This window comes from Pan paniscus, chromosome 11 (genome assembly GCF_029289425.2).
Source record: "Pan paniscus chromosome 11, NHGRI_mPanPan1-v2.0_pri, whole genome shotgun sequence".
Lineage (NCBI taxonomy): Eukaryota > Metazoa > Chordata > Mammalia > Primates > Hominidae > Pan > Pan paniscus.
This window is the reverse complement of record NC_073260.2, coordinates 16,864,482-16,892,277: the sequence shown is the minus strand read 5'-3', so window position 1 is coordinate 16,892,277 and position 27,796 is coordinate 16,864,482. Positions and strand designations below refer to the sequence as shown.

The 27,796-nt window shown below is 39.6% G+C and overlaps 2 protein-coding genes across 7 annotated transcripts in view; one reads left to right on the top strand and one right to left on the bottom strand.

The window, feature by feature from the left end:
* The first annotated feature begins 13,198 nt into the window (after positions 1 to 13,198).
* Positions 13,199 to 27,796, top strand: part of LOC100969519 (olfactory receptor 1Q1) — a 202,155-nt gene continuing 187,557 nt past the window's right edge. For all 6 annotated transcript variants that reach the window (XR_010109092.1, XR_010109095.1, XR_010109093.1 and 3 more), the window contains exons 1-2: positions 13,199 to 16,166; positions 22,060 to 22,797. The gene's annotated coding sequence lies outside the window, so the exon portion shown is untranslated. The remainder of the gene's footprint in view (positions 16,167 to 22,059; positions 22,798 to 27,796) is intronic.
* LOC100995068 (olfactory receptor 1J1) lies at positions 23,911 to 24,903 on the bottom strand. Its single transcript, XM_008958640.5, is given in 2 exon segments — positions 23,911 to 24,702; positions 24,705 to 24,903. Coding segments are annotated over 2 exon segments (963 nt in total). The 3' UTR covers positions 23,911 to 23,938.

Below are 27,796 nucleotides of genomic sequence, written 5' to 3'. Positions count from 1 at the left end.
GGGCAACAAGAGCAAAGCTTCGTTTCAAAAAAAAAAAAAAAAAAAAAAGGGTGTGGCACCTGCCCATATCCCCGCCTTGCTCCTGCCCTTTTCATGTGACCTGCCTGCTCCAGCTTTGCCTTCCACTATGAGTAAAACTCCCCGAGGCCTCCCTGGAAGGTGAGCAGGTGCTGGTGTCATGCTTGTGCAGTCTGCAGAACCATGAGCCAATTAAACCTCTTTTCTTTATAAATTACCCAGTCTCAGGTATTCCTTTACAGCCATGCAAGAATGGCCTAGCACATTGCTTCATCATATTTCTGGGCCAAATGCAAGTTCAGTGAGTTTCCTGGAAGAGAACTCCCCCTAGTGACCATTTAGACCACAAGCATGAGTCTCCAGAAAAGTCATTTCCACTTGCCATGCTTAACCAAGTTCCCAACCTCCTAAGTCCCTCTTAGTACTCTGGACCGATGCTGGGTCTGTGATCACAAGTGTTGCAGCCATGAGTACTTGTGATACAAGACTAATTCAAGTACACTACATGCATCTAAAAAGTACTGTGTCCCTTAAGAGATTGTAGGGTTATCATACTCAGTTCCCAGGGGCCGTTCAGTTCAAGTATCCCAAAGGCTTCCCATAATCATTGTATTGGAAATTCCAGGGTGAGATCATCATTGGTATGTGACAACCAGGTCATGTCAATATTCCCCTCTCAGACATCATTGTGATTTTTTGAATGCCTGCCTGTATTGTTTTCCAAACACATTAGCATATGCTGTAGTTAAAAGGGCAAACTAGACTCCAATATACTAGGCAGACAACTGCAATGATGTCTCCCTCATACCCAGGTATTTGCTTTAACAATGGGGTGTCATCTTGGGTTACAACAACATGATGCAGAGCTGTTAGTTGACAGTCACAGTATGTTCAGTGAGGTTCAAAGGCAGGAATCCTCTTAGTGCTACAGCGAATCAGCATGATACACATAAGAACAAAATGTGACTAAAACAGTAATCCCAACCTACTGTTGCTTAGGCAGGTCATCAAAGAACTCTGATGTCTTCTCTCCAAATCTTGTACATAATGTCTCAGGTAATTGTTGCCATGTGGCTTCGGTCCAATCCTCCTTATTAAGGGGAAATAAATCTTGGGGTATTTCCTTGTATGGGCTATGATCAGCACCACATATGAGAGAAACAGCTAAGAATATTGTTCTCCTGCTCCTGAGATAAAAATGACAACTCCCAGTGGCCGGGTGCAGTGGCTCACGCCTGTAATCCCAGCACTTTGGGAGGCCGAGGTGGGTGGATCATTTGAGGCCAGGAGTTTGAGACCAGCCTGGCAATATAGTGAAACCCCGTCTCTACTAAAAATACAAAAAATTAGTCAGGTGCGGTGGCATCTGTCTGTAGTCCCAGCTACTCAGGAAGCTGAGGTATGTGAATTGCTTGAACCTTCTAGGCTGAGGTTGCAGCGAGCTGAGATCATGCCACTGCACTCCAGCCTGGGTGACAGAGTGAGACTCGATCTAAAAAAAAAAAAAAAAAAAAGTCACCTTCCTTTCCAGGTATTATTTCCCATTTTATGATCTCTTTCCATTTATTACCTGTCTTGATCCAGACTGGGCTTCTCTGGGTAGACATCTCTGGTTCAGCTATCCTGCCCTCTACAGGCATGTAGCAGGTGAGGCTTTCCAGAACTGCTTCTTGTGTCCATTACCAGGTAGAAGGCATAGGGCTAGAAAGGCAAAGGAAGATGGGAATGTCTCACAGGGGAGGGGCGCATCACCTATGGTCAGCCGTCATGAGATGAAGTCACTATCCATTTCATTATTTGTTTAGGAATATGCACAGTCAAGTTATTTATTTGTTTAACTTTAGGTTTCTTTTTAAATAAAACAAATTTGCCTCCAGCAAACACTAAACTGCTTCTGCCTCTATAAAGTTGTCAGTTTTGGATATTTTATACAAATGAAACACAAAAAAAGGCAAGCCTTTTATGTCTGGCTTCTTTCACTTTACATAATGTTTTCAAGGTTCATTCATGTTTAGCCTGTACTAGTACTTCATTCCTATTTATGGCTGAGTAATATTTCATTATATGAAGATGCCACATTTTGTTTATACATGCATCCATTGATGAACATTTGTGTTGTTTCCACCTTTTGGCTATTGTTAGTAGTGCTGGTATGAACATTTGGATGCAAGTTTTTGTTTGAATACCTATTTTCAGTTGTTTTAGGTATACATCTAGGGGTAGAGTTGCTAGGTCATCTTGTATCTTTGTTTAACTGATTGAGGAATAAACTATTGTCCACACTGTCCATACCATTTTACATTCCCAATAACAGTGTATGAGTGTTTTAATTTCTTTGAACTATTTGTTTATCATTTTGTTGATAGCCATGATAAGGGGTATGAAGTGATATTTTATTGTCATTGTGTCTTGCATTTCCATAATGGCAAATGACACTGAGCATCTTCTATGTGCTTGTTGGCCATTTACATATTTTCTTTGGAGGGATGCCTATTCATGTTCTTTGCCCATTAAAACATTTTTTTCCCTTCGTCTTTTGTTGTTGAGTTATAAGAGCTCTTTATATATTCTGGATAAGATATCCTTATCAGACATACGGTTTACAAATATTTTCTTCCATTTTGTGAATTGTGTTTTCACTCTCACAATGTTGTCTTTTGATGTAAAAAAGATTTTAATTTTGATAACGTTCACTTTATTTTTTTCTTTTGTGGCTTGTGTTTTTGGTGTCATGTCTATGAAACTTGGACAAATTCAAGGTGATAAAGATTTATTCATTTTTTTCTAAAAATTTTATAGTTTTAGCTCTTATATTTAGGTTTTTAGTTGATTTTGAGTTTTGTATATCCTATGAAGTAAGGGCTCAACTTTATTCCTTTCTATGTGTCTATCCAGTCGCCCCAGCACCATTTGTTGAAGAGACTATTCTTTCTCCATTGAATGGTCTTAGCACCCAGGTTAAAAATCAATTGACCATACATATATGAGTTTATTTCTGAACTCTCAATTCCATTCAATTGATCTAGTTATTTATCCTTATGCTAGTAGCATACATTTTTTTATGACGGCAGTTTTGTAGTATATTTTGAAGTCAGGAAGTATAAATCCTCCAAATTTGTTCTTATTTTTCAAGATTGTTTTGACTAGGGAGGAAGAGTCTGGGGATGGAGATGAATGGGGAATAATGGCTGTAATAAGCTCTTGCATATAACAAAGTTCTAGAGGGCTATGTGCGCACTCAGGAATAAACACGTGCCTAGAAAGATTGGAAGAGATCCTATGCTTTTAGCTCTGGCTAATCTCTAGGATCCATGTAAGCAGTAAGTGAAGGGATAAGGCAGAGCTGTAAATTACCTAGCTAACTATGGAAGGAGTGCCCTAACGCAGAGACAATCTGCCAAGACAGGGGAACAGTTTTTCTCTTTTTCTTATTTTATCTTATCTTATTCTTTAATTTTCTTTTCTTTTCTTTTTGGATCCAGGAAGCTAGGAGAATCATGGTTAAATCACTAGCTGACCATTAAGCTAACAGAACCTTCAGGGAACACACACACAAAAGAATACAGTCTTTATAAAAGTAGTTTAGAAAAGTCACTAATCCAACATCAGTGATCATTAGAGAAATGCAAATCAAAACCACAATGAGATACCATCTCATGCCAGTCAGAGTGGTGATTATTAAAAAGTCAAGAAACAACAGATGCTGATGAGGCTGTGGAGAAATAGGAACACTTTACATTGTTGCTGGGAATGTAAATTAGTTCAACCATTGTGGAAGACAGTGTGGCAATTCCTCAAAGAGCTAGAACCAGAAATATCATTTGGATCAGCAATCCCATTACTGGATGTATAACCAAAGGAATATAAATTGTTCTATTATAAAGATACATGCGTGTGTATGTCCATTGCAGCACTACTCACAATAGCAAAGACATGTCATCAACTCAGATGCTCATCAGTGATAGACTCAATAACAAAAATGTGGTAAGTATACACCATGCAATACTATGCAGCCATAAAAAGGAATGAGATCATGTCCTTTGCAGGGACATGGGTGGAGCTGGAAGCCAATCTTCAGCAAACTAACACAGGAACAGAAAACCAAATACCGCATGTTCTTACTTATAAGTGGGAGCTGAACAAAGAGAATACATGGACACAGGGAGGGAACAACACACACTGGGGCCTCTCAGGGCAGGGGCAGGGGAAGGGAGAGCATCAAGATAAACAGCTAACGTACATAAGGCTTAATACCTAGGTGAGGGGTTGATTGATAGGTGCAACAAACCACCATGGCACACGTTTGCCTATGTAACAAACCTGCACATGTATCCTGGAACTTAAAATAAGACAAAATTTAAAAAAGAAAAATCACTAATCAAAGAAACTACTACTACCCACAATGAGCAGCAACAATAAACCCTGGAAATGGAGGAGAATTTGATTTCTAGAGTTAGCACATTATAATATGAAAAACATTCAGTTTTAAATAAAAATTACGAGGTGTGCAAAAAAAAAAAAAAGTTCCCAAACAAGAAACTATGGCCCATTCATGGGAAAAAAATCAACAGGAATTGTCCTGAAAGAAGCCCAGATATTGGACTTACTAGTGAAAGATTTTAAGTCAACTTTAAAAAATATGAGCAAAGAACTAAGGAAATCATGGACGAAGAACTAGAGGAAACTATGAGAACAATGTATTACCAAACAATATTAATAAAGGGATGGGAATTAGAAAAAAACACCAAATAGAAATTTTATATTATAGGTAAATGGTGCATTTTTTGTTCGCGACTTATTAGTCTAATGCAACTTCTAACACCTACCCCTTTAAAAAGAATTGTAAAACCACAAAATACTCTATCTCTATTAAACCCTTTCCTATAATTTTTGTTGTTTTCATACATTTTTAATTTTTCTTATACTTAAGACTGCACAATACATAACCATAATTGTGCAGTCAGCATTCATTTTTTGCCGTGTTTAATATTTTTGTTTTTCTTCATTTTTTTTAGATCTCCTTGTTTCCGCTGGGACATTTTCCCCTTTGTCTGATGAAATTTCTTTAATATTTGTTTTAGGATAGGTGTGTTGAATAAATGTCTTAATTTGTCTTTATTTGGAAGGATATTTTCAGTGCTTTTAGTGTCCACAATTTGTAGTTATAGTTTTTATTCTCTTAAAATGTTATTCCCTTGTCTTTGGGATTCATGTTGAAACGTGTCAGTTGTCAGGAATGAATGTTTGAAAGGAATCTGTTTTTCTTTTAACTACTTTAATGATTTTTCTTTGTCTTTGGTTTTTACTAGTTGAATTGTGGTGTGCTAAAGTCTAGTTTTCTGTATATTTATTTTGATGGGTTCAAAAAGTTTTTTATGGGGTGTATTCTCACGGTGCTAATAAGACATACCTAAGACTGGGTAATTTATAAAGAAAAAGAGGTTTAATTGACTCACAGTTCCACATAGCTGGGGAGGCTTCACAATCGTGGTGGAAGGCAAAGGAGAAGCCAAGGCACGTTGTACGTGGCAGCAGGCAAGAGAGCATGTGCAGGGGAACTGCCCTTTATAAAACCATCATATCTCGTGAGACTTATTCACTATCACGAGAACAGCATGGGAAAGACTCTCCACCCCAATTCTATCACCTCCCACTGGGTCCCACCCATGACATGTAGGAATTATGGGAGCTACAATTCAAAATGAGATTTGGGTGGGTACACAGCCAAACCATATCATGGGGGGTGTTGCTTTTGTCAGTTTTTGGAAAACTGTCAGCCATTGTCTCATGAAATATTACTCCTAAACTGCTTTTTTTTTCTTTTCTCTTTCTGAACTTCAATTACATATATTTTTTGTCTTTTGAATATGTTCCAACATCTCGTATGCTCTTTTTCTCATTTTTCATTCTTATTTCTCACCATGCTTCAATTTATCTGTCTCTTTTCATCCTCCTTACCCTTTGCACTATTCTACTCTCTACCTCCATGAGGTCAAATTTTCAAACTTCTCCATATGAGTGAGAACATGCAATATTTGTCTTTCTGTGCCTGGATTATTTCACTTAACACAATATCCTCCAGGCTCATTCATGTTGCTGCAAATGACAGAATTTCATTCTTTTTTATGGCTAAATGATGTTCCAAATTTTCTTTATCCATTTGTCTGTTGATGGACACTTAGATTGATTCCATATTTTGGCTACTGTGAATGGTGCTGCAATAAACATGGGAGGATAGACATCTTTTTGTCATCCTGATTTCTTTTATTTTGGATATATACCTAGCAATAAGATTGCTAGATCATATGACATTTCAGTTTTTAGTTTTTTGAGGAATTTACATATGTTTCTACAACAAGGTTTATTACTAGACATTCTATAGAATTGCAATAATTCCGATAAGATGCTCTTGAAAGGACACTTGCCCAGTAATGGCATCTTCACCAATGAACCAGTGATGACTCTATCTTTGATCCTCTGAAACCAGTGAACTCTGTTTCTAAGCAGCTTAGATGAATCTTTCCCTTTTTAACCAATAAAAGCTTCCCTTTATGCTTCCCTCTTTGGATGCACCAGTTCATGCACCGCTGGTTGTAATCCTCATTTCTCATTTCTGAATGAACTCAATGTAGTTGGACATTTCTTTAATGTCAGAGAGATGTCGGTACTCTTTTAAAAAATTTGAATAAGTTTTTGGGGGAATTGGTGGTGTTTTGTTACATGAATATTTTCTTTAATGGTGATTTCTGAGATTTTGATGCACCTATTACCTGAACAGTGTACATTGTACTCAATGTGTGGTCTTTGCTCCCTTCCACCCCCCCACCCTTCCCTTGAGTCCCCAAAGTGTATTGAATTAGATTGGTGCAAAAATAATTGCGGGTTTTGCCATTAAAAGGGGCTTTTAATGGCAAATAATGGTAAAACCCATACTTATTTTTGCACCAACCTAATATTATTCTTATGCCTTTGCATCCTCATAACTTAGCTCCCATTTATGAGTGACAACATACGATGTTTGGTTTTCCATTCCTAAGTTACTTCAGTTAGAATAATGATCTCCAATTCCATCCAGGTTGCTGCAAATGCCATTATTTCATTCCTTTTTATGGCTGAGCAGTATTCCATGGTATGTATATATGTGTGTGTGTATATATATATACACACACACATATATACATATTATATGGGTATTTAAGTCCTCGATGTATATATGTGTTCACGTCCTTGATTCATCTTGAGTTGATTTTTGTATAAGGTGAGAGATGAGGATCTAGCTTCATTTTTCTACATGTGGCTTGCCAATGATCCCAGCATGATTTGTTGAATAGGGTGTCCTTTCCTCACTTTATGTTTTTGTTTCCTTTGTGAAAGATTGGTTGACTGTAAATATTTGGCTTTATTTCTGGGTTCTCTATTGTTTCCTTGGTCTATATGCCTGTTTTTATACCAGTACCATACTGTTTTGGTGACTATGGCCTTATAGTATAGTTTGAAGTCAGGTAATGTAATGCCTCCAGATTTGTTCTTTTTGCTTAGCTTTGCTTTGGCTATGTGTGTTCTTTTTTTGGTTCCATATGAATTTTAGGATTGTTTTATCTAGTTCTGTAAAGAATGATGGTGTTATTTTAATGGAAATTGCATTGAATTTGTAGATTGCTTTGGGCAGTATGGTCATTTTCACAATATTGATTCTCATGAACATGGGATGTGTTTCCATTTATTTGTGTCATCTATGATTTCTTTCAGCAGGGTTTTGTAGTTTTCGTTGTAGAGGTCTTTCACGTCCTCGCTTAGGTATATTCCTAAGTATTTTATTAATTTGTTTATTTTGCAGCTATTGTAAAAGAGGTTGAGTTCTTGATTTGATTCTCAGCTGGTCCCTCTTGGTGTATAACAGGGCTACTGATTTATGTACATTAATTTTCCATCCTGAAACTTTGCTGAATTTATTTACCAGTTCTAGGAGCTTTTTTGATGGGTCTTTAGGGTTTTCTAGGTATACAATCATATCATCAGCAAACAGTGATAGTTTGACTTCCTCTTTACTGATTTGGATGCCCTTTATTTCTTTCTCTTGTCTGATTGCTCTGGCTAGGACTTCCAGTACTATGTTGAATAGAAGTGGTGAAAGTGGGCATCCTTGTTTTGTTCCAGTTCTCAGGTGGAATGCTTTCAGCTTTGCCCCATTCTGTGTAATGTTGGTTGTGGGTTTGTCTTAGATGACTTTTATTACCTTAAGGTATGTCCCTTGTGTTTCGATTTTGCTGAGGTTTTAATCATAAAGGGATACTAGATTTTTGTCAAATGCTTTTTGTACATCTATTGAGATAATCATGTTATTATCTTATCTTTTGTATTTTTTTGTTTCAATTTCATTTAGTTCTGCTCTGATCTTGGTTATTTCTTTTCTTCTGCTGGGTTTAGGTTTGGATTGTTATTGTTTCTCCAGTTACATGAGGTGTGACCTTAGATTGCCTATTTGTGCTCTTTTAGACTTTTTGATGTAGGCATTTAATGCTATAAATGCTCCTTTTGTCACTGCTTTGCTGTTTCCCTGAGGGTTTGATAGATTTTGTCATATTATCATTTAGTTCAAAGAATTTTTAAATTTCCACCTTGATTTCATTGTTGACCAAATGATCATTCAGGAGTGGGTTATTTAATTACCATGTATTTGCATGGTTTTGAGGATTTCTTTTGGAGTTGATTTCCAATTTTATTCCACTGTGGATTGAGAGAGTACTTGTTATAATTTCAATTTTCTTAAATCTACTGAGACTTGTTTTGTGGTCTATCATATGGTCTTTCTTGGAGAATGTTCCATATGCTGATGAATAGAATATATATTCTGCAGTTATTGGGTAGAATGTTCTGTAAATATGTGTTAAGTCCATTTGATCTAGGGTATAGTTTAAGTCCATTGTTTTTTTGCTAACTTTCTGTCTTGATGACCTGTCTAGTGCTGCCAGTAGAGTGTTAAATTCCCCCACTATTACTGTGTTGCCATCTATCTAATTCCTTAGGTCTAGTAGTAATTGTTTTATACATTTGGGAGCTCTAGTGTTAGGTGCATATATATGTGGAATTGTCATTTTCCTGTTGGATTAGTCCTTTTATCATTATATAATGTCCTTCTTTGCCTTTTTAACTGTTGTTGCTTTAAAGTTTGTTTTATTTGACATAAAAATAGCTACTCTTGCTTGCTTTTGGCGTCCATTTGCATGGAATAGCTTTTTCCATCCCTTTACCTTAAGTGTATGTGAGTCCTTATGTGACAGATGAGTCTCTTGAAGACAGAAGATACTTGGCTGGTGAATTCCTATCCGTTCTGCCATTCTGTATCTTTTAAGTGGAACATTTAGACTATTTACATTCAACATTAGTATTGAGATGTGAGATGCTATTCTATTCATCATTCTATTTGTTGCATGAAATCCTTGTTTTTGTTTTTCATTGTTTTGTTGTTTAATAGGTCCTGTGAGATTTATGCTTTAAGGAGATTCTATTTTGGTGTATTTTTAGAATTTGTTTTAAGATTTGAGCTACTTTTAGTAGTTCTTGTAGTGTTGGCTTGGTAGTGGTGAATTCTCTTAGCATTTGTTTGTTTGAAAAAGACTGTATTTTTCCTTCATTTATGAATCTTAGTTTCACTGGATACTAAATTCTTGGCTGATAATTGTTTTGTTTATGGAGGCTAAAAATAGGACCCCAAACTCTTCTAGCTTGTAGGGTTTCTTCTGAGAAATCTGCTCTGTTAGTCTGATAGGTTTTCCTTTATAGATTACATGATGCTTTTGCCTCGCAGCTCTTAAGATTCTTTCCTTCATCTTGACCTTAGATAACCTCATGACTATGTACCAAGGCAATGATCTTTTTGCAATGCATTTCCCAGTGTTCTTTGAGCTTCTTGTATTTAGATGTCTAGATCTCTAGCAGAGCTGGGGAATTTTTCCTCAATTATTCTCTCAAATATATTTTCCAAACTTTTAGATTTCTCTTCTGTCTTGGGAACACCAATTATTCTTAGCTTTGGCTATTTAACATAACCCCAAACTTCTTGGAGGCTTTGTTCATTTTTTAAATTCTTTTTTCTTTGTCTTTGTAGGAGTGGGTTTATTCAAAACCCTTGTCTTTGAGCTCTGATTTTCTTTCTTCTACTTATTCGATTGTATTGCTGAGAATTTCCAGTGCATTTTGCATTTCTCTTAAGTGTGTCCTTCATTTTCAGAAGTTGTGATTATTTTTTATTTATGCTATCTATTTCACTAGAGATTTTTCCATTCATATCCTGTATCTTTTTTTTTATTTCTTTAAGTTGGACTGCATCTTTCTCTGGTGCCTCCCTGATTGGCTTAATAGCTGATCTTCTGAATTCTTTTTCTGGCACTTCAGAGATTTCACCTTGGTTTGGATCCATTGCTGGTGAGCTAGTGTGATCTTTTGGGGGTATTAAAGAACCTTGTTTTGTCATATTGTCAGCACTGTTTTTCTGGTTCCTTCTCATTTGGGTAGACTATGTCAGAGGGAAGTTTGGAACTCAAGGGCTGCTGTTCAGATTCCTTTGTCCCACAGGGTTGCTCCCTTGATGTGGTTCTCTCTCCTTTCCCCCTGAGATAGAGCCTCCTGAGAGCCAAACTGCAGTGACTGTTGTTTCTCTTCTCAATCTAGCCACCCAGTGAAGCTACTGGGCTCTGGGCTGGTACGGGGGAGTGTCTGCAGAGTCCTGTGATGTGATCCCTCTTCAGGTCTCTCAGCCACGGATACCAGCACCTACTCCAATGGAGGTAGCAGGGGAGTGAAGTGGACTCTGTGAGGGTCCTTGGTTGTATTTTTGTTAAGTGTGCTGGTTTTGTGTGGACCTCCAGCCAGGAGGTGGCGCTTTCAAGAGCACATGAGCTATATTAGCACATCAGCACATCAGTATAGGGAAGATTAGGCAGTGGGTGGGGCCATAGGGCTCTCAAGGGATTATGTCCTTTGTCTTTAGCTACCAGGTCAGCTAGAGAAAGACCATCAGGTAGGGGCAGGGTTAGGCATGTCTGAGCTCAGGCTCACCTTTCGTGAAGCTTGCTGTGGCTGCTGTCGGGGCTGGGAGTGTGGTTCCCAGGCCAATGGAGTTATGTTCCCAGGGGAATTGTGGTTGCTTCTGCTGTGTCACACAGGTCACTAGGGAAGTGGGGGAAAGCCGGCAGTCACAGGTCTCACCCAGATCCCATGTAGCCCACAGCCTGAAAGGCTGGTCTCACTCCCAAGGTAGTCCCCCGCCCCCACCGCCCGCCAGCAGCAGCGAGTTTATTTCTAGGTAGCCGGTGAGCAGGGCTGAGAATGTTCTGCAGGCTCCAAGCCTCTCAGCTGAGAAAGCAAGCAAACTCACAGTTCCTCAGTTGTCCCACAGAGCCTGCAGCAGCAATCCACCTCCCTCAAAGGGTCTGTGGATTCTTTCAGCTTTCCTGGTATGTTCTTGTGGCAGTTCTTAGAGCAAAAGTTCATGGTGTGTGTCTACACATGCCACTCTGTCCGTCCTAGTGGGGGCTGCAAGTTAGTTTTGCCTCCTATCCACCATTTTCCCTCTATTGGAAGTACACTTGAAGTGAGAGTACCTTTGGAAAAGATTGGTGACTCTTGGAACTGGGTGAGGAACTGGGTAGGTAACCACAATTGAGCCCTTGGCAATCTAAGCTTCCATGGATCATCTTTCTTCTGCCCAGGTAAATCATCTCTCAGATTGCGTTCCCTCCCTTTGGTAGCAGCTCCCTGTTGACTTATTCAGGATCTGATTGGGTTAAGATGCCTTGCATCCTTTTTGGGACTATATAAGACTTTTTGTCTTTTTTGGAAAGTTATTTCTTTTAGAAAGACAGTTTGTCTTTCTGGTCCTGGTAAATGCACTTTTGGTTTCAGTTTTGTTCTGACTTGTTTGTGTATGCTTATACTTTCATTTGTTGCTTGATTCTTTTCTTCCTCTATTTCTAAACATCTTTTGAAAGAAAAATTTACTTTCTCAAAAGGTAGGCACGAGTTGGCCGTTTAAAAGCCATTAGGGCAATTGCCACCATTCTATGAGGGATGTCAGTATCCGAAGAAAAAAAATCTCTTGTCAGGATAAACTAGCGCACAAACAGCCAAATTACCACTAGGGGGCCTGCCAGTCTCAAGAAAAATTTTGCGCGTCTGGGGAAAACTTGTTCGTGGGACAGGCAATGAGAGTGCAGATTGCTTGCCAAGTAAAACAAAAATCCGGTGCCAGGCACACTGTAAAACAAAACACCAGTCCAAACGCCTATCATTCCCTGACAGGGCTCTGCTCTTCGGGCTTTTCTTTTGCTCTCAAGAGATTAATAAGCAGAATGGGATCCCAAAATCCTAAAGCACGTAATTATAATCCTCCTGGGACCCCTGCAGGCTCTATGTTTTAAAAATTATGGTCCTCTGTCTTGTGTACAATTTTAAATCAATAGCTATAGCACACCAAAACTAATTTGGATCCTCAATGGTCATACTGGGGGGCATTTGAGCTCCCCAAACTTGTTTTGTTAGAACAAAATTAGAAGACTGTGGTCCTAATATTAAGCAATCTGAATGGGAAACATACTTTAATTGGTATCTCAAAGCTTCTAAGTACATTCAGGATTCTACAATTGCCTCCTTATGAGATACCATGTCAAAATTAACTGAGACAAACAAATAGTTAAGGAAGGACAAGGCTTGAGGATCCCAGACTTGTTCCTCGTTGGAGACCTCCTCTTCTCTTTCCCCTGTTCCTTCTCTCTATTTCTTCTTTGAGTGAATTACCTTTCCCTCTGGATTCCTCAGCTCCCACTACCCCTGAACCTGGTCCTGTTAAAACCTGTCCCTTGAAAGTTAAATTCACTGATGATTCCTCTAAATCCTAAATTTCTTTTGTTCCTTGGAGCAAGGCTGAACTTTAAGCCATTGCCACAGAATTCCCAAAGGTCATGGAGACCTTTCAAATTTGCTGATAAAATTAACACAGTATTATAATTTCGACTTATCATCCAGGTTTTTCTTACCTATGCCAGTTGGTTCATATACTTTTTGTGAAGGCCAGGCCCAATATTGAACGGCCCAGGCTCCTTGATGTGACCCTGAGAGGGCTTTAGGCAAGAATACCCCAAAAGACTATGACAGAGCCTGAAGCACAGTGAGCAAGCAAGTAGACAGACAAACAAAAACAACAAAACTTCATGAGGCTATTCTTGAGGCTTTTCCTGAAACCTGAGATGAATAAAATCCAAGACTGTACCCAAAACCTAATGAACCAGATTACGACTATTACAGTTGGCTCCGGGTTGTATTTGTAGAAAATTCTGGATTACCTATGGATGCCGAATCTACTCAAGTAGGCTGTAATTCTAAGTTTGCAAATGGCCTTTCTCAAGAACTTTCTCAGCTTGTCAAAAGAGTACAGATGGAATGGAAAACTATGTCCACTTCTGATTTGGTTAATCTGGCAAATCACCTTGCCTGCACCCCTGAGGACAGTACTAAAAACCACTAACATTCGTAATCTTCAATTACAGCAAACTGAGGCTCCCAGACATAACACTAGGCAGAGACTCCCTGGGCTGTGCCAACGTTCCAGATGGCTGGAAGAGAGATTGCTGCAAGAGAAAGGGGGAATTTCATTCTCAATTCCCCCATCTCCTCTCCCATCTGAGACCACTTTCAGTGAAGGGGCTCCAAGGACTTATGGGGGATTTTCCCACTTCTCCCACTTAATTTTCTGAGTGAAATGATCCTTCAAATTAGGAGTGTTTTTTTTTTTTTTGGTGGGGGGACAGAGTTTCTCTCTTATCTCCCAGGCTAGAGTGCAGTGGTGCGATCTCGGCACACAGCAACCTCTGCCTCCTGGGTTCAAGCGATTCTCCTGGCTCAGCCTCCTGAGTAGCTGGGATTACAGGTGCCCACGACCATGCCCAGCTAATTTTTTTGTATTTTTAGTAGAGACGGGGTTTCACCTTGTTGGGCTTCGAACAACTGATCTCGAACTCCAGACCTCATAAGCCACCTGCCTTGGCCTCCCAAAGTGCTGGGATTACAGGCATGAGCCACCACATCCGGCTAGGAGTGTGGTCTTAACTATGCTCATTGATGCCACAGCAATATTTTTCATCCTTAATCCCCCTAGCCTCAGTCAGCCCCTGCCTCAGAGTAATAAAAAGATTACAAATGGTGAGTTTCCAAAAAGCCACTGACTACTTTTGTTTCACAGCCCATTTCTTTCCATCTTGGTCTTCTCTCCAAGACACCCACACCTTTTGCTTGTTAATTCTGCCCCGCTCCACCACCTTGGATGTGATTTTTTTGAAAAATACCATGCTAAAATTTCTTTTTCCCAAAAGGGGGAAATAATTTTAGAATTTGATAAACTAAACTGTCCTCACTCAACAGACTCCCCCAATTCTGTCATTTGTTATGTCATTCCCTGTTCAGAAAACAAAAATAATGTCACTCATTTAGTGCTGAATCAAATACCTGTCTCTTTAAAGGCAAAATCTTTCACTGATATTTTCAAAATTCATAGTGTACCTCTTATTAAAATCCAGATTAGCCTATTAAAACCCTTGCTTAATATTAAATAGCCACTAAACCAGATGGCACTGCAAGGTATTAAACTTATTATAAAAGAATATAAAAAACAGTCTCATTATTTTCTGTACCAGTCTTTGGAGTACCCTGATCCTACCTACTAAAAGACCAAACAACCATGGGAGGAGGTTTGTTCAGGAACTCTCTCTGAGTTATAAACCATAGTATTATTACAAAGCACCCAGTGGTTCCAAATCCCCATACTGTATTAAATCCAATACCCATTGATAGCAGATTCTTCACCATCACTGATCTGTGTATTACATTATTCATTATTCCAGGGGATCAAGCCAACCAATATCTTTTTGCCTTCACCTGGGAAGGCCAACAGTTCACCTGGACATTAATGCCTCAGGGGTTTACTGAAAGTTTTTCCTATTTTCTCAAATGTTAAAGGCAGACTTAGAGGATGTAATTTTTCTCCAAGGCTCTTGTTTACTACAATATGTAGATGACTTCCTTCTTTGCTGTCCTTCACAGGCAGCCTGTGAAAAAGACAGTGTATACCTATTAAAGCAAGTGGCTGCTTAAGGTCATAATGCCTGTAAAGAAAAACTGCAGTGAGTAAAAACTCAGGTGAAATAATAAAGCCATTTAATTTCAGAGAATGAATTACATTTAGAACCAGAACAGATTCAAGGCATTTTACAATTTCCTCAGCCCAAAAGAAATGCCAACTTTGTGAGTGGGTTTCTTGGACTCACTGGCTACTTTTGAAACTGAATTCCCAACTTTTCTCTTCTGGCCCAACTCCTGTGTGCTTTACATAAATTTACCAAACCTGACCCCATTACTTGGACAAAATCATAAGGGTAAGTTTTTAAAAAGCTAAAGGAGAAATTGATAAATTCTCCAGTTCTAGGTAATTCTAATCATAAACTCTTTTTTTTTTCACTTTGTCTGTGAAAAGGAAGAAAATACTTCAGGGATCTTAACCCAAAAGCATGGAGGTCCACACCATCCTCCAGGATACTACAGTTGACAACTGGATCCCATCTCCTGTGGATTCCCTCTCTGCCTAAGAGCAGTCCCCACTGCATCCTTGTTAGTCAAGGCGACTAAGGAGATAGTCATGGGATTCCTCCCTGACTGTGTTTTTTCCTCATGCCATGGAAGCCGTTTTACACACTCATCACACTTGGCATTTTTCTGCTAGCTGACTAACCTCCTATGAACCTCTCCTACTTACTATTCATCATATTATTCAATCATGCTGCAATAACCTTAACCCTGTGGCTCTCTGGACCTCTCCATCAGATGAAACACCACATGGCTGCTTAACTCTGACAGACCAGCTTTTAATTCCTTGGGAGCAATTCCTGTGGACAATGCTGAGTTGTCCTGGTTTACAGATGGCTCACATTTAAAGAATGAGTCTGGCAAGTATTGTGCAGGCTGTGCAGTCGTGACTTCCTTTGAGATTGTGAAAGCAGCTCATTTACTATTAACTACTTCAGCCCAGCAGGCAGATCTGTTTGCCCTCGCTTGAGCCTGACTCCTTGCTACAGGAAAGACAATGTTTATGTAAGCAGCAGGTAAGTGATATGGCTTGGCTCTGTGTCCCCACCCAAATCTCATCTTGAATTGTAGTTCCATAATTCCCATGTGTTGTGGGAGGGACCCAGTGGTAGATAATTTGAATCATGGGGAGCAGTTTCCCCCATACCGTTCTCATGGTAGTGAGTAAGTCTCATGAGATCTGTCGTTTTATCAGGGGTTTCTACTTTTGCGTCTTCCTCATTTTCTCTTGCCACCACCATGTAAGAAATGCCTTTCACCTCCCACTATGATTCTGAGGCCTCCCCAGTCATGGGGAACTGTAAGTGTAATTAAACTTCTTTTTCTTCCGAGTCTTGGGTATATGTTTATCAGCTGCACGAAAATGGACTAATACAGTACATTGGTACTGGAAGTGGGGCACTGCTGAAAAGATAACCAAAAATGTGGAAGCGACTTTAGAACTGGGTAACAGGCAGAAGTTAGAACAGTTTGGAGGGCTCAGAAGAAGACAGGAAAATGTGGGAAAGTTTGGAACTCCCTAGAGACTTGTTGAATGGCTTTGACAAACGTATTGTTAATGATATGGACAATGAAATCCAGGCTGAGGTGGTCTCAGATGGAGATGAGTAACTTTTTGGGAACTGGAGCAAAGTTGACTCTTGTTATGTTTTAGCAAAGAGACTGGCAGCATTTTGCCTCTGCCCTAGAGATCTGTGGAGCTTTGAATTTGAGAGAGATGATTTAGGGTACCTGGCAGAAGAAATTTTTAAGCAGCAAAGCACTCAAGAGGTGACTTGGGTGCTTCTAAAGGCATTCAGTTTTAAAAAGGAAGCAGAGCATAAAAGTTTGGGAAAATTTGCAGCCGGACAATGTGATAGGATAGAAAATCTTATTTTCTGAGGAGAAATTCAAGCTGGCTGCAGATACTTGCATAAGTAATGAGGAGCTGAATGTTAATCTCCAAGACAATGGGGGAAGTGTCTCCAGGGCATGTCAGAGACCTTTGTGGCAGCCTCTGTCATAACAGACCTGGAGGTCTAGGAGGGAAAAATGGTTTTGTGGGCAGGGCCCAGGGTCCCCATGCTGTGTGCAGTATAGGGACTTGGTGCCCTGTGTCCCAGCCACTCCCACTGTAGCTGAAAGGGGCCAACATAGAGCTCAGGCCATGGCTTCAGATGGTGCAAGCTTCAAGCCTTGGCAGCTTCCATGTGGTGTTGAGACTGTGGGTGCACAGAAGTCAAGAATTGAGGTTGGGAACCTCTGCCTAGATTTCAGATGTATGGAAACACATGGATGCCCAGGCAGAAGTTTGCTGCAGGGGTGGGGCTCTCATGGAGAACCTTTGCTAGGGCAGGGTGCAAGGGAAATGTGGGGTTGGAACCCCCACACAGAGTCCCTACTGGGGCACTGTTGTTGAATGGCTTTGACATTGGCCTAGTGGAGCTGTGAGAAGAGGGCCACTGTTCTCCAGACCCCAGAATTGTAGAGCCACCCACAGCTTTCACCAGGTGCCTGGAAAAGCCATGGACACTCAATGCCAGCCCATGAAAGCAGCGGGGAGGGAGGCTGTACCCTGCAAAGCCACAGGGGTGGAGCTGCCCAAGACTATGGGAACCCACCTCTTGCATCAGCATGACCTGGATGTGAGACCTGGAGTCAAAGGAGATCATCTTGCAGCTTTAAGATTTGACTGCCCTGCTTGATTTCAGACTTGCATGGGGCCTGTAGCCCCTTTGTTTTGGCCAATTTCCCCCATTTGGAATGGCTATATCTACCCAATACCTGTACCCCCATTGTATCTAGGAAGTAACTAGCTTGCTTTTGATTTTACAGGCTCATAGGAGGAAGGGACTTGCCTTGTCTCAGATGACACTTTGGACTTTTGGGTTAATGCTGAAAAGAGTTAAACTTTGTGGGACTGTTGGGAAGACATGATTGGTTTTGAAATGTGAGGACATGAGATTTGGAGGGGCCAGGGGTGGAATGATATGGTTTGGCTCTGTGTCCCCACCCAAATCTCAATTTGAATTGTATCTCCAATAATTCCCATGTGTTGTGGGAGGGACCCAGTGGGAAATAATTTGAATCACGGGGACAGTTCCCCCATACTGTTCTCATGGTAGTGAATAAGTCTCATGAGATCTAATGGTTTTATAAGGGTTTTCTGTTTTTTCATCTTCCTCGTCTTCTCTTGCTGCTGCCATATAAGAAATGCCTTTTACCTCCCACTGTGATTCTGAGGCCCCCTCAGCCATGTGGAATTGTAAGTCCAATTAAGCCTCTTTTTCTTCCCAGTCTCAGGAGTGTCTTTATCAGCAGCATGAAAATGAACTAATACAGTAAGCCTTTGGAGTTGTTCATAATTTTGGTATGGTTTGGAAGTAAAGAGGTTCCTCACTTCCAATGGAGACAAAATAAAGAATGACCCTTATGCGCAAGAATTATTAGATGCTATACAGTTACCTGATGCCCTAACCATGATCAAAGTCTCTGGCCATTCAAAATTAGACACTATGGAATCTAGGGAAAATCACTTTGCTGATAATGCAGCAAAGAATGCTGTCCTTAAAAGATCCTATTGATCAAATTTCTATCATGGCCCAGCTAGAAAATTCCCCCCAAATAATTCTGAAACAATTACTAAAGAAGCACAGAATTGGGCATCTGAGGCCAAAAAAATAAGCTGGAGAATAGTGGATGCTGATTCACTGGTAAAGATATACTTGGGTTTGGGCCAAATAAACAAACCTGTCCTGCTAGACTCCATGAAATTTCCATTGTTTACTACTGTACATAACTTAAGCCACTGGGCTACATAAAATACAATTACTTCTATAAAACAATACTGGTCAGGTACCATCAATAAAGCAGCCAAAAATACTTATTTTACCCTGCCCTACATTCCCTAAATCCAATCCTGGGAATGCAGGGTGCATAACCCTGAACATTTTAACCTCCCTAATGGGCCTTTCAAAGTTGGATTTTATCCAGCTCCCTCCCTTGCATGGATACAAATGTGTGTTAGTGCTTGATCTGTATGTTCTCCCCCTGGATTGAAGCATTCCCCTGAAGATGAGCCACCACATTAACAGTAGTTAAAGTCCTTTTAGAAAAGATAATTCATACCAGGGCCATCTCTCTTGAGCTCCCAGCGACTGAGGAATTAATTTTACAGGACAAGTTATAATACAAATGTGGGCCATCTGGCCAATCTTACAGCACTTTAATTGTGCTTATCATCTCCAGCCCTCTGGACTAGTTGAAATGCACCAATAGTACTCTTAAGACCCAACTGGCAAATTTTGTAGAAACCTTATACTTGCCGTGGCCTAAAGCCCTGCCTATAGTGCTTCAGAGCTAAAAGGTCTCCCTTTGGAATACATAAGATCTCACAATTTGTAGTTATTACTGGGTACTCCATGCATTTGGCCCCAACTTCAAAGACCCAAAGTTCATAAAAGGTGAAATGCTTCAATATTATAAAGGTATAATCAAGGTTATGGATAAAAAGTATGCTCTGGTAGAACAATCTTTCCACAGTGCATTCCCAGGAGATGAAGACCTAAAACACCGTAATCTGCAATCAGGAGATTTTGTCTATTTGAAAAGACATTTAAAAAAAGACTCCCTCCGACCTCATTGAGAGGCTCATTTCCAGTCCTGTTAACCAACCTTTGTGCTGCCAACCTTAAAGGAATTGATTCTTGGATATATGTATCTTATCTAAGGAAAACATCAGCTCCTGAGTGGATCTGCACTCCTGTCAACGAATTAATACTAAAAATTTCTAAGAACTGAACTTAGTTTATAAAACTAAAAATTTCTAAGATTTGAAGCAGGTGGCATCTGTTTCTCCCAAGATGTTTGGATGACTTCTATATACCCTTTCCTTATTTCTAATTCTTACTTTATCTTATCCATTTTTTTCCCCTGGAAGACGATATTCCTGTCCACATTTCCCAGTCTGTTGGTACAGGGGAAAACTTACTGATTGTTGGATCTGTCATAAAAAATCCTGACCTGTTAATGACTCTAGTTTTCTTTTAGTACAATCTGTAACAAATTTAGTACAATCTGTAACAAACATCTCAGCTCCAACCCTCTGTACAAAGTGTATCATGGGACCGTCCTATAAGGTTAAGCTTTCTCATTCACCTTCTATTCCTGTCTCCTGTCTCATCTACTCAAAACAATGATCTCCTAGTAGGGCCCTAGAGACTTGCAATGGATCATCTCTCTAAAAGTATTCCTTGGGTCTCTTTACCATATGTAAGAAAACTTGTTGGGACTGATTTTAAGAGGAAGGGCCATTAGCAGTTTATAGTAATATAACTGACCCCTGGTTTAATCCTGCCATACACAGAAAATTTACAGATGGAAGAATTCTTTGTTTTCCTATTGGATATATTTACTTTTGTGGGTGGGATATGTCAATATGGGCCTCCAGATATTTAGACACTTGGACAACAGGAGGCTAATGTGTGTTGGGATGTTTTGTTTCTCTGTTGTCAATGCATAATAGATCTGAAACTGGTCACGGGACTAGTCATTGGACTAGTCCCGTCTTACTATATCAAAGGGTTAAACATGAGTTACCAGGTGGGCATGGGACTCTGGATTGCTTCCTTTGTCAGATCTTTTGTATAATGGTATGATATAGCCACTAATGAAGAAATGGTAAAAGATTTATTTGCTACCCTAGGAATTCTTGCAGACTTCACTGCAAGTATACAATAGCATTCATTGGCTTCTCTTGCCAGGGTAGTGTTGACAGAATTGCTCTTGATTATCTATTAGCCGAGCAAGATGGTATCTGTGCGATTGCTAATACTGCATGTTGAACCCAGGTTAACTCCTCCAGGTAAGTTGAAACTCAGTTACATAAACTAAAAGAACAAGTCTATCTGGCTACAAGTCTCACCCATTTCTCTGGGGTCATTTTATCTATTTAGTCGGTTGCCTTTGTTCATGGCTCAAAAGCATCATGCAAACTGGACTCGTCATATTATGGCTGTTTTTGCTCTGTATTTTCCTTTTTAAACTGTATACTTGTTGTCTGTTAAATCTTTGCAGAAATACAACTCTTGACAAAATAATGTTGGCCCAGCAATTTGAGATGATAGTCAATGCCTATGGAACAGACAAAATTAAATTTAATGATGAAATCCAGATGAGATAAGCCTAAGAGCTTTTCCTTCTGGCCTCCTTCTTGCTCAAATGTGGCTAAAAGGGTCTTGAGACTGACTTCCAGCTGTTTATCACTTCTGCCTGATGTGGGATGAGATCAACTAACTACAACAGGTCTATCCCAGCACCAAAGGACAATTCAAACCTGGCTACAGGCTAGTTGATCAATGATATTTTAAGAGAAAAATCGTTATCAAAAGAGGGAAATGTGAAAGTTGCAGGTATCAGGATGAAATAACTTTTGTCACACCCAGACAAAATAGGACTGGGAAGGCATGAAGGAGAGGGGGCTCATGCTTACATGTCTGAGATAAGAACTATTTCCAAGAACTTTCTAAGAGCTCCAGAAGACATCTCTTTGTATCTTTCACTCATCTGCTTTGTACAGCTTGCAGGTTTCACACATATACATATGCTTCTATGGCAAGGTTTATCACTAGACATTCTTTAGGAATGCAGTAATTCAGATAACATGCTCTCAAATGGTCATTTGCACAGTAACAGCATCTCTACCAATGAACTGATGACAACTTTAGCTTTGAGCCTCTGGAGCCAGTGGACTCCGTGTGTAAGCAGCTGACACGAACCTCTTCCTTCTTGCCAATGAGAGCTTCCCTTTACCCTGCCCTCACCAGATGCACTGGTGGCTTGTCATTTTGTGCACCCTGGGTTATAATCTTCATTTCTCATTCCTGAATAAACTCAACATATTTGGACATTTCTCTAATTTTTTTTTCCTAGGTGAACACTTGGCAGGACAACAGGCAGACAAGGAGCAGCCTGGGCTACACCCTCCTCCATCCAGCTTGGCAGGGAAGGTTGGGGCAGGGCCTCGCTAGGAGATAGGGGTTGGAGGGCGAGGCCAGGGGCAGGGTTAGGCATGGGGACAGCACCACGGTGGGGCCTTCCTGGCTCACTGTCCACTACCAGGTACTGGGATCCCCAGTTATTTTATTGCCTCACCATGAAAAGAAGTGAAAGCATTCCCTAAACATAATTTCATCATTGTCTTTATCTCTCTCCCGCCACATTTCTTCTTTTCTATTGCTCTTTCTCTCACAAAAGCAGGGGATATATATCAAACTTGCTAAGTGGTTCTATTGAAGCTTCTTCCATTAAGCTTGAGATAAGGAGAAAAACACCCCTCTCCCTGTTAGGAGGATTTGGGATTCACTATGCAGCTTTCTCTGAAAGAAAACTTTACAAGACACTCTCTTACCTCCAGCTCTCAGCTCTTTTTAGATCCACATTAGATTGAGAGGCTCAAGTGTTACGATATTGATTATTATTATTATTTCCTATCAATATCTTCATTTTGTGTGTCACAATTCACTTTAATATCTGTTGTCTCCCAGGTCTTGGTGCCTCAGTTGAAACTTCCAATTTAACATCCTGACACACACTACTCCCTCTTCCTGTGATCATCAGAACAAGATAAAACCTTGTGTGTCTGGATAGTTCTCATCTGTTAAGATTCAGGTAAAGAAACGCCTTCTTTGGGAAGTTGTTTATATCCTCTTCCATCAGACTGAGCTAATTATTCCTCTTCAAACCCACACAGTGTTCCATGTAAACTATTATAGTCTTTGCTACAGTGAGTCACTCTGGAATCAGATGCCAAGATTCAAGTCTTCCTTTCACGAACTATATGATCTTGGGGTATTCTTCCCCTTTTAGAGCCTGAGTTTTTTAAACTTACCTTTTGGAGTTTTTGTCAGAATTAAGTTAGATGATTTTAAGGTATATTAAGTTCTTAGATCAGTCCCTGAGAGAACTGAGGTGACATTTATTTTGTCACTGAACATCTGTATGTGTTTGGGGAGAAAGGAAGTGTGGGCTATATTCTGGAAGGACAAGAAAGCAGTGTGTTAATTATTATGTAAGGAGTGAGAAATGTCATATGTTTTTCTTAAAATTTCTGAAAGGGCTTCAGCTTCCTGGATATCTGGTGCCTGGGCGAAAGAGGAGCCATATCTTCACAAAAGTGGAAAATTCCTAAGAAATAGAGGTGTGAAGGGCCAGACACATTTTATAACAAATTTAAAATTTGGGAAAGGTCAGCCCTGATGGCTTCCTTTTCATACCAGCCAAAGTGACATAACATGCTCAGAGTATTTTCCAATTCCATTACCCAAGAAAAGAGCAAACAAAGTCCTATACAACATATCCTATTTTACTATTCCCTCAAACAGATGCAATAATAATATCAGGAAAGCATTTCAGAGTGACAGCTGTGGAAGAAAGACAAGTGAGCTATATTTTCAATAATTTGTACTTCTGTATTATTGAGGAAAAATATTACATGGGATGTTTTAAAAGAAAGGTAAATATCAGTTAGAATAATGGTTTTTTTTACTCAATAATTTTTTTTTCTTTTTTCTTTTTTTTGACAGAGTCTTGCTCTGTCACCCAGGCTGGAGTGCAGTGGCATGATCTTGGCTCACTGCAACCTCCGCCTCCTGGGTTCAAGTGATTCTTCTGCCTCAGTCTCCCGAGTAGCTGGGACTATAGGCATGCGCCACCATGCCCGGCTAATTTTTTTGTATTTTTAGTAGAGACGGGGTTTCGCCATGTTGGCCAGGCTGGTCTCGAACTCCTGATCTCAGGTGATCCATCTGCCTCAGCCTCCCAAAGTGCTGAGATTACAGGCATGAGCCACTGCGCCTGACCTGTTCAAGAGTTTTCTTAGGGCTCCCTTAATGTCTTTATTTCTCAGACTGTAAATGAATGGGTTCAACATGGGAGTGACTACTGTGTATATCACTGAAGCAATTATGTTCTTGTCATTGGTGTTGCTGGATGGGGGAAGAAAATAGAGACCAATAATTGTCCCATAATAGATAGTCACCACTGAGAGGTGGGATCCACAAGTGGACAAGGCTTTGCATATGCCCTTGGTAGAGGGAATCTGGAGGATGGTGACCCCAATGTGACCATAAGAAACCAGGATGCACAGAGATGGAAGCATAATGGCTGTCAATGCTGCTGTAAAGATTGCTAACTGATTGAGGGAGGTGTCTGAGCAGGACAACTTGAGCAGGGCACCAAGGTCACAGAAGAAGTGAGGGATGATGTGGTCAGCACAGAAGGAAAGCCGGGCCAGGAGGAGGGTATGCAAAAGAGCACACACACAAGCGATGACCCAGGACCCAGCCACCAGCATGACACACTGGCTCTGACTCATGATGTTGGCATAATGTAGAGGGTGACAGATGGCCACATACCTGTCATACGCCATTGAAGTGATAAGGAAACTGTCTAAGTCAGCAAAGAATATGAAAAAATATGTCTGTGAAATGCACCCCTTGTAAAAGATGGCTAGGTGCTGGGTCTGCATGTTCATCAGCATCTTAGGGACAGTGACAGATGAAAAGGAGATGTCAGGGCCAAGTGGCTGAGGAAGAAGTACATGGGGGTGTGAAGGTGAGAGTCCAGCCGGATGAGCAGGATGATGAGCAGGTTCCCCAGCACTGTGGTCAGGTACATGCCCAGGAACAGGGCGAAGAACACAGCCTGCTGCTCTGGCCGGATCGGGAGGCCCAGGAGGAGGAACTCGGACACGCTGCTCTGGTTCTCAGGGCTCATGTTTATATCAGCTGGAGGGCACTAGGGAAATTTGAAGGAAAAAAATGGTATGTCTTGGAATAAGAAATGATAACTGTGGCATAGTAGAATAGAGATGTTCTTTTGACTTAGAGAATGTCTTCATATTTTCTTACATTTGCCACAGATTTTGCTGCAAATGTGCTGAAAAAGAAATGAAGGTTTAGTCGATATAGCTACTTTCTTTCTGAATCTGGTCTCTGTAAATGATAGTACTAAAAGTTGTTTGCTAAATGTTTTTTAATACACTGTTCCAATAGCTGATGTATTGTAAGTGATTCAATAGCCTTCAATATATGAGCTGGGTGGTACTGTTATTATTTCTACTCCTTAGATGTGAAAGCTAAGGCAGACAGTCTTATAGTCACAGCAACAGGAAGAGGAGAAGCTGGGATTTGGACCGAAGTATCTTGACTCCATAGTTTCTTCTGTGGAAACAAAGCAATTATTTGACATTGGAAATCTCATTGCCTTATTTTGTGTGCAATGACCTATTTAATTCTGTATACCCTGCTTGTCTACACAATGCATGATTATTTCTAATTTATTCATTGTTTATAGACCCCTAATCTTTTTTTAAGACATAACACTTTATTTATTAAAAAACTCTTCCATGTAAACAATTACTCCAAAAGACAACAAAACAAGTTATTTTGAGTGATTTTTCAAAGGACATGCCCACACATTTTATCATGATATATATGTACTATTCTAGAAGGTGGGGAGGGTGGTACTGTTGAAAGTCCAGGTAAATAAATCATAATACGAAGTAAGCAACAAGATAGAAAATCTTTCTTATGGTTTCAGATCCATACGTAATTGCTCTGATCTTTTTTTGTTTGGTTGTTTGTTTGAGACAGAGTCTCGCTCTGTTGCCAAGGCTGGAGTGCAGTGGTGAGATCTCGGCACACTGTAACCTCCGCCTCCCGGGTTCAAGCGATTCTTCCAGCTAATTTTTTATTGTTAGTAGAGACGGAGTTTCACCATGTTGGTCAGGCTGGTCTCGAACTCCTGACCTCATGATCCACCCGCCTCAGCCTCCCAGAGTGCTGGGGTTACAGGTATGAGCCACTGCACCCAGCCTAATTGCTCTGATCTTTTTAAAGTTTAAGATAAGTGTAAGATATTTAATTCTATGTTTGAATATCAGTGTGTAGCGTGAAAACATATATATTCCTTCAGGCTCAACCACACATGTGACAATGTCTCTTGGGGACGCAGCAGTGAATTCCTCTCACAGTATGTCTAAGGAGCATTGGCTAAGTGAGATTTCACATTCAGTGGATTTCAGCCATCTCATCAATTTCTCCATGCTACTGAAATCTCATTGTTCCACTCAGAATTTGTCTTTTCCCCAGGATGGCTTTCAAAGCATTTTACTGACTGTGTCAAGCCAGAGTAAGTAAAATGCTGATGAGTTTGGATTTCCTCCTCCAGTCTCTCGGCCTTTCTATTTTATTGTTTGGTATCTCATTTCTACATGACATCAGATGCTGTATTAGAAATTCCTGCTTGATCTTGAAATATATCAAAGGTACTGACTGATGAGGCATTAAACACAACTTAAATTCAGTCTTTAATCACTACCACTTTTAAAACATTTAATAGTGTACTTAAGAAAAATTCATAAAGACTTGGAAACTTCACATCATAATAAATTCAGATATTAGCGAGGCTGTCAGATGCTGTTACTCTATTCTAAATACCAGTACCAGAAGGACGAGACAATTTCTCAACATATTTGGAAATAATACTTCAGATTAAGATACGAGCTGGATGTCTTATTTTGGTCTATTCTCTTTCATGTTTCCATGTTCCTTTCTCTTTTTCTTGAAAGAGTAGACCTAGAATCTATCATAACCAACTAATGCATACTCTATATAAATTTGTTGATCAAATAAAATGTTAGAGCTATTTAAATTTATCATAACAGCTTTATTAAAAAACTTTTACTGGGCTTAGTTCAAGAACCAGTTTTGCTCTAACAATCCTGGGGGCCCCATGTTATTTAGTTGACACATGGCCTCACATTCAAAGAAATACAATCTAAAAGCTAAAAGTAATTTTAACAGGAATTCTGTTCTTTCAGCATCTCTGAAATAGCTTATCAGCGATTTATTTTTCAACTCACATCAATATTTATCAAAGTACTCTTTTTTTTATAAAAAGAGGGCAGGGATTCACTGTAACATATCACAGCTTGTTACAAATAATAAATATTTGCAAGTGATTAAAACAAATAAATATTTGCAAGGATAAACCAATAAAATAATGAAGAAAAATATAGAGCTTAGAAATAGACATGTTTATAATGAGGACCATGAGATTGACAAAAGTGCATTATAAATCAGTGATAAAGTAGTAAAAGAAGAACTGTTCATTAAGTGGTGCTGAGGAAGTTGGCTATCAATAAAGGAAAAATAATACTATATCCCTACCTCACATCATTAGAAAACTTTATAGATTATGTTTATGGCCTTAGGATAAAACATATTTCTTTCTAACTTGTATTTTATGTTCAAGGGTACAAGTGCAGGTTTTTTACATAGGTAAACTTGTGTCATGGGGGTTTGTTGTACAGATTATTTCATCACCCAGGTTTTTTTTTTTTTTTTTTTTTTTTGGCTGTTGAATCCTTTTGAAGGATCTAAAAACAAATTTTATTAGAAAGAAAATGTATTTGCTTCTTTTTTTTATTATTATACTTTAAGTTCTAGGGTACCTGTGCACAACATGCAGGTTTGTTACATATGTATACATCATCACCCAGGTATTAAGCTTAGTACCCATTCGTTATTTTTCCTGATCTCTCCCTCCTCCCACCATCCACCCTCTATTTTTTATTTTATTTTATTTTTTATTTTTTGTTGAGATG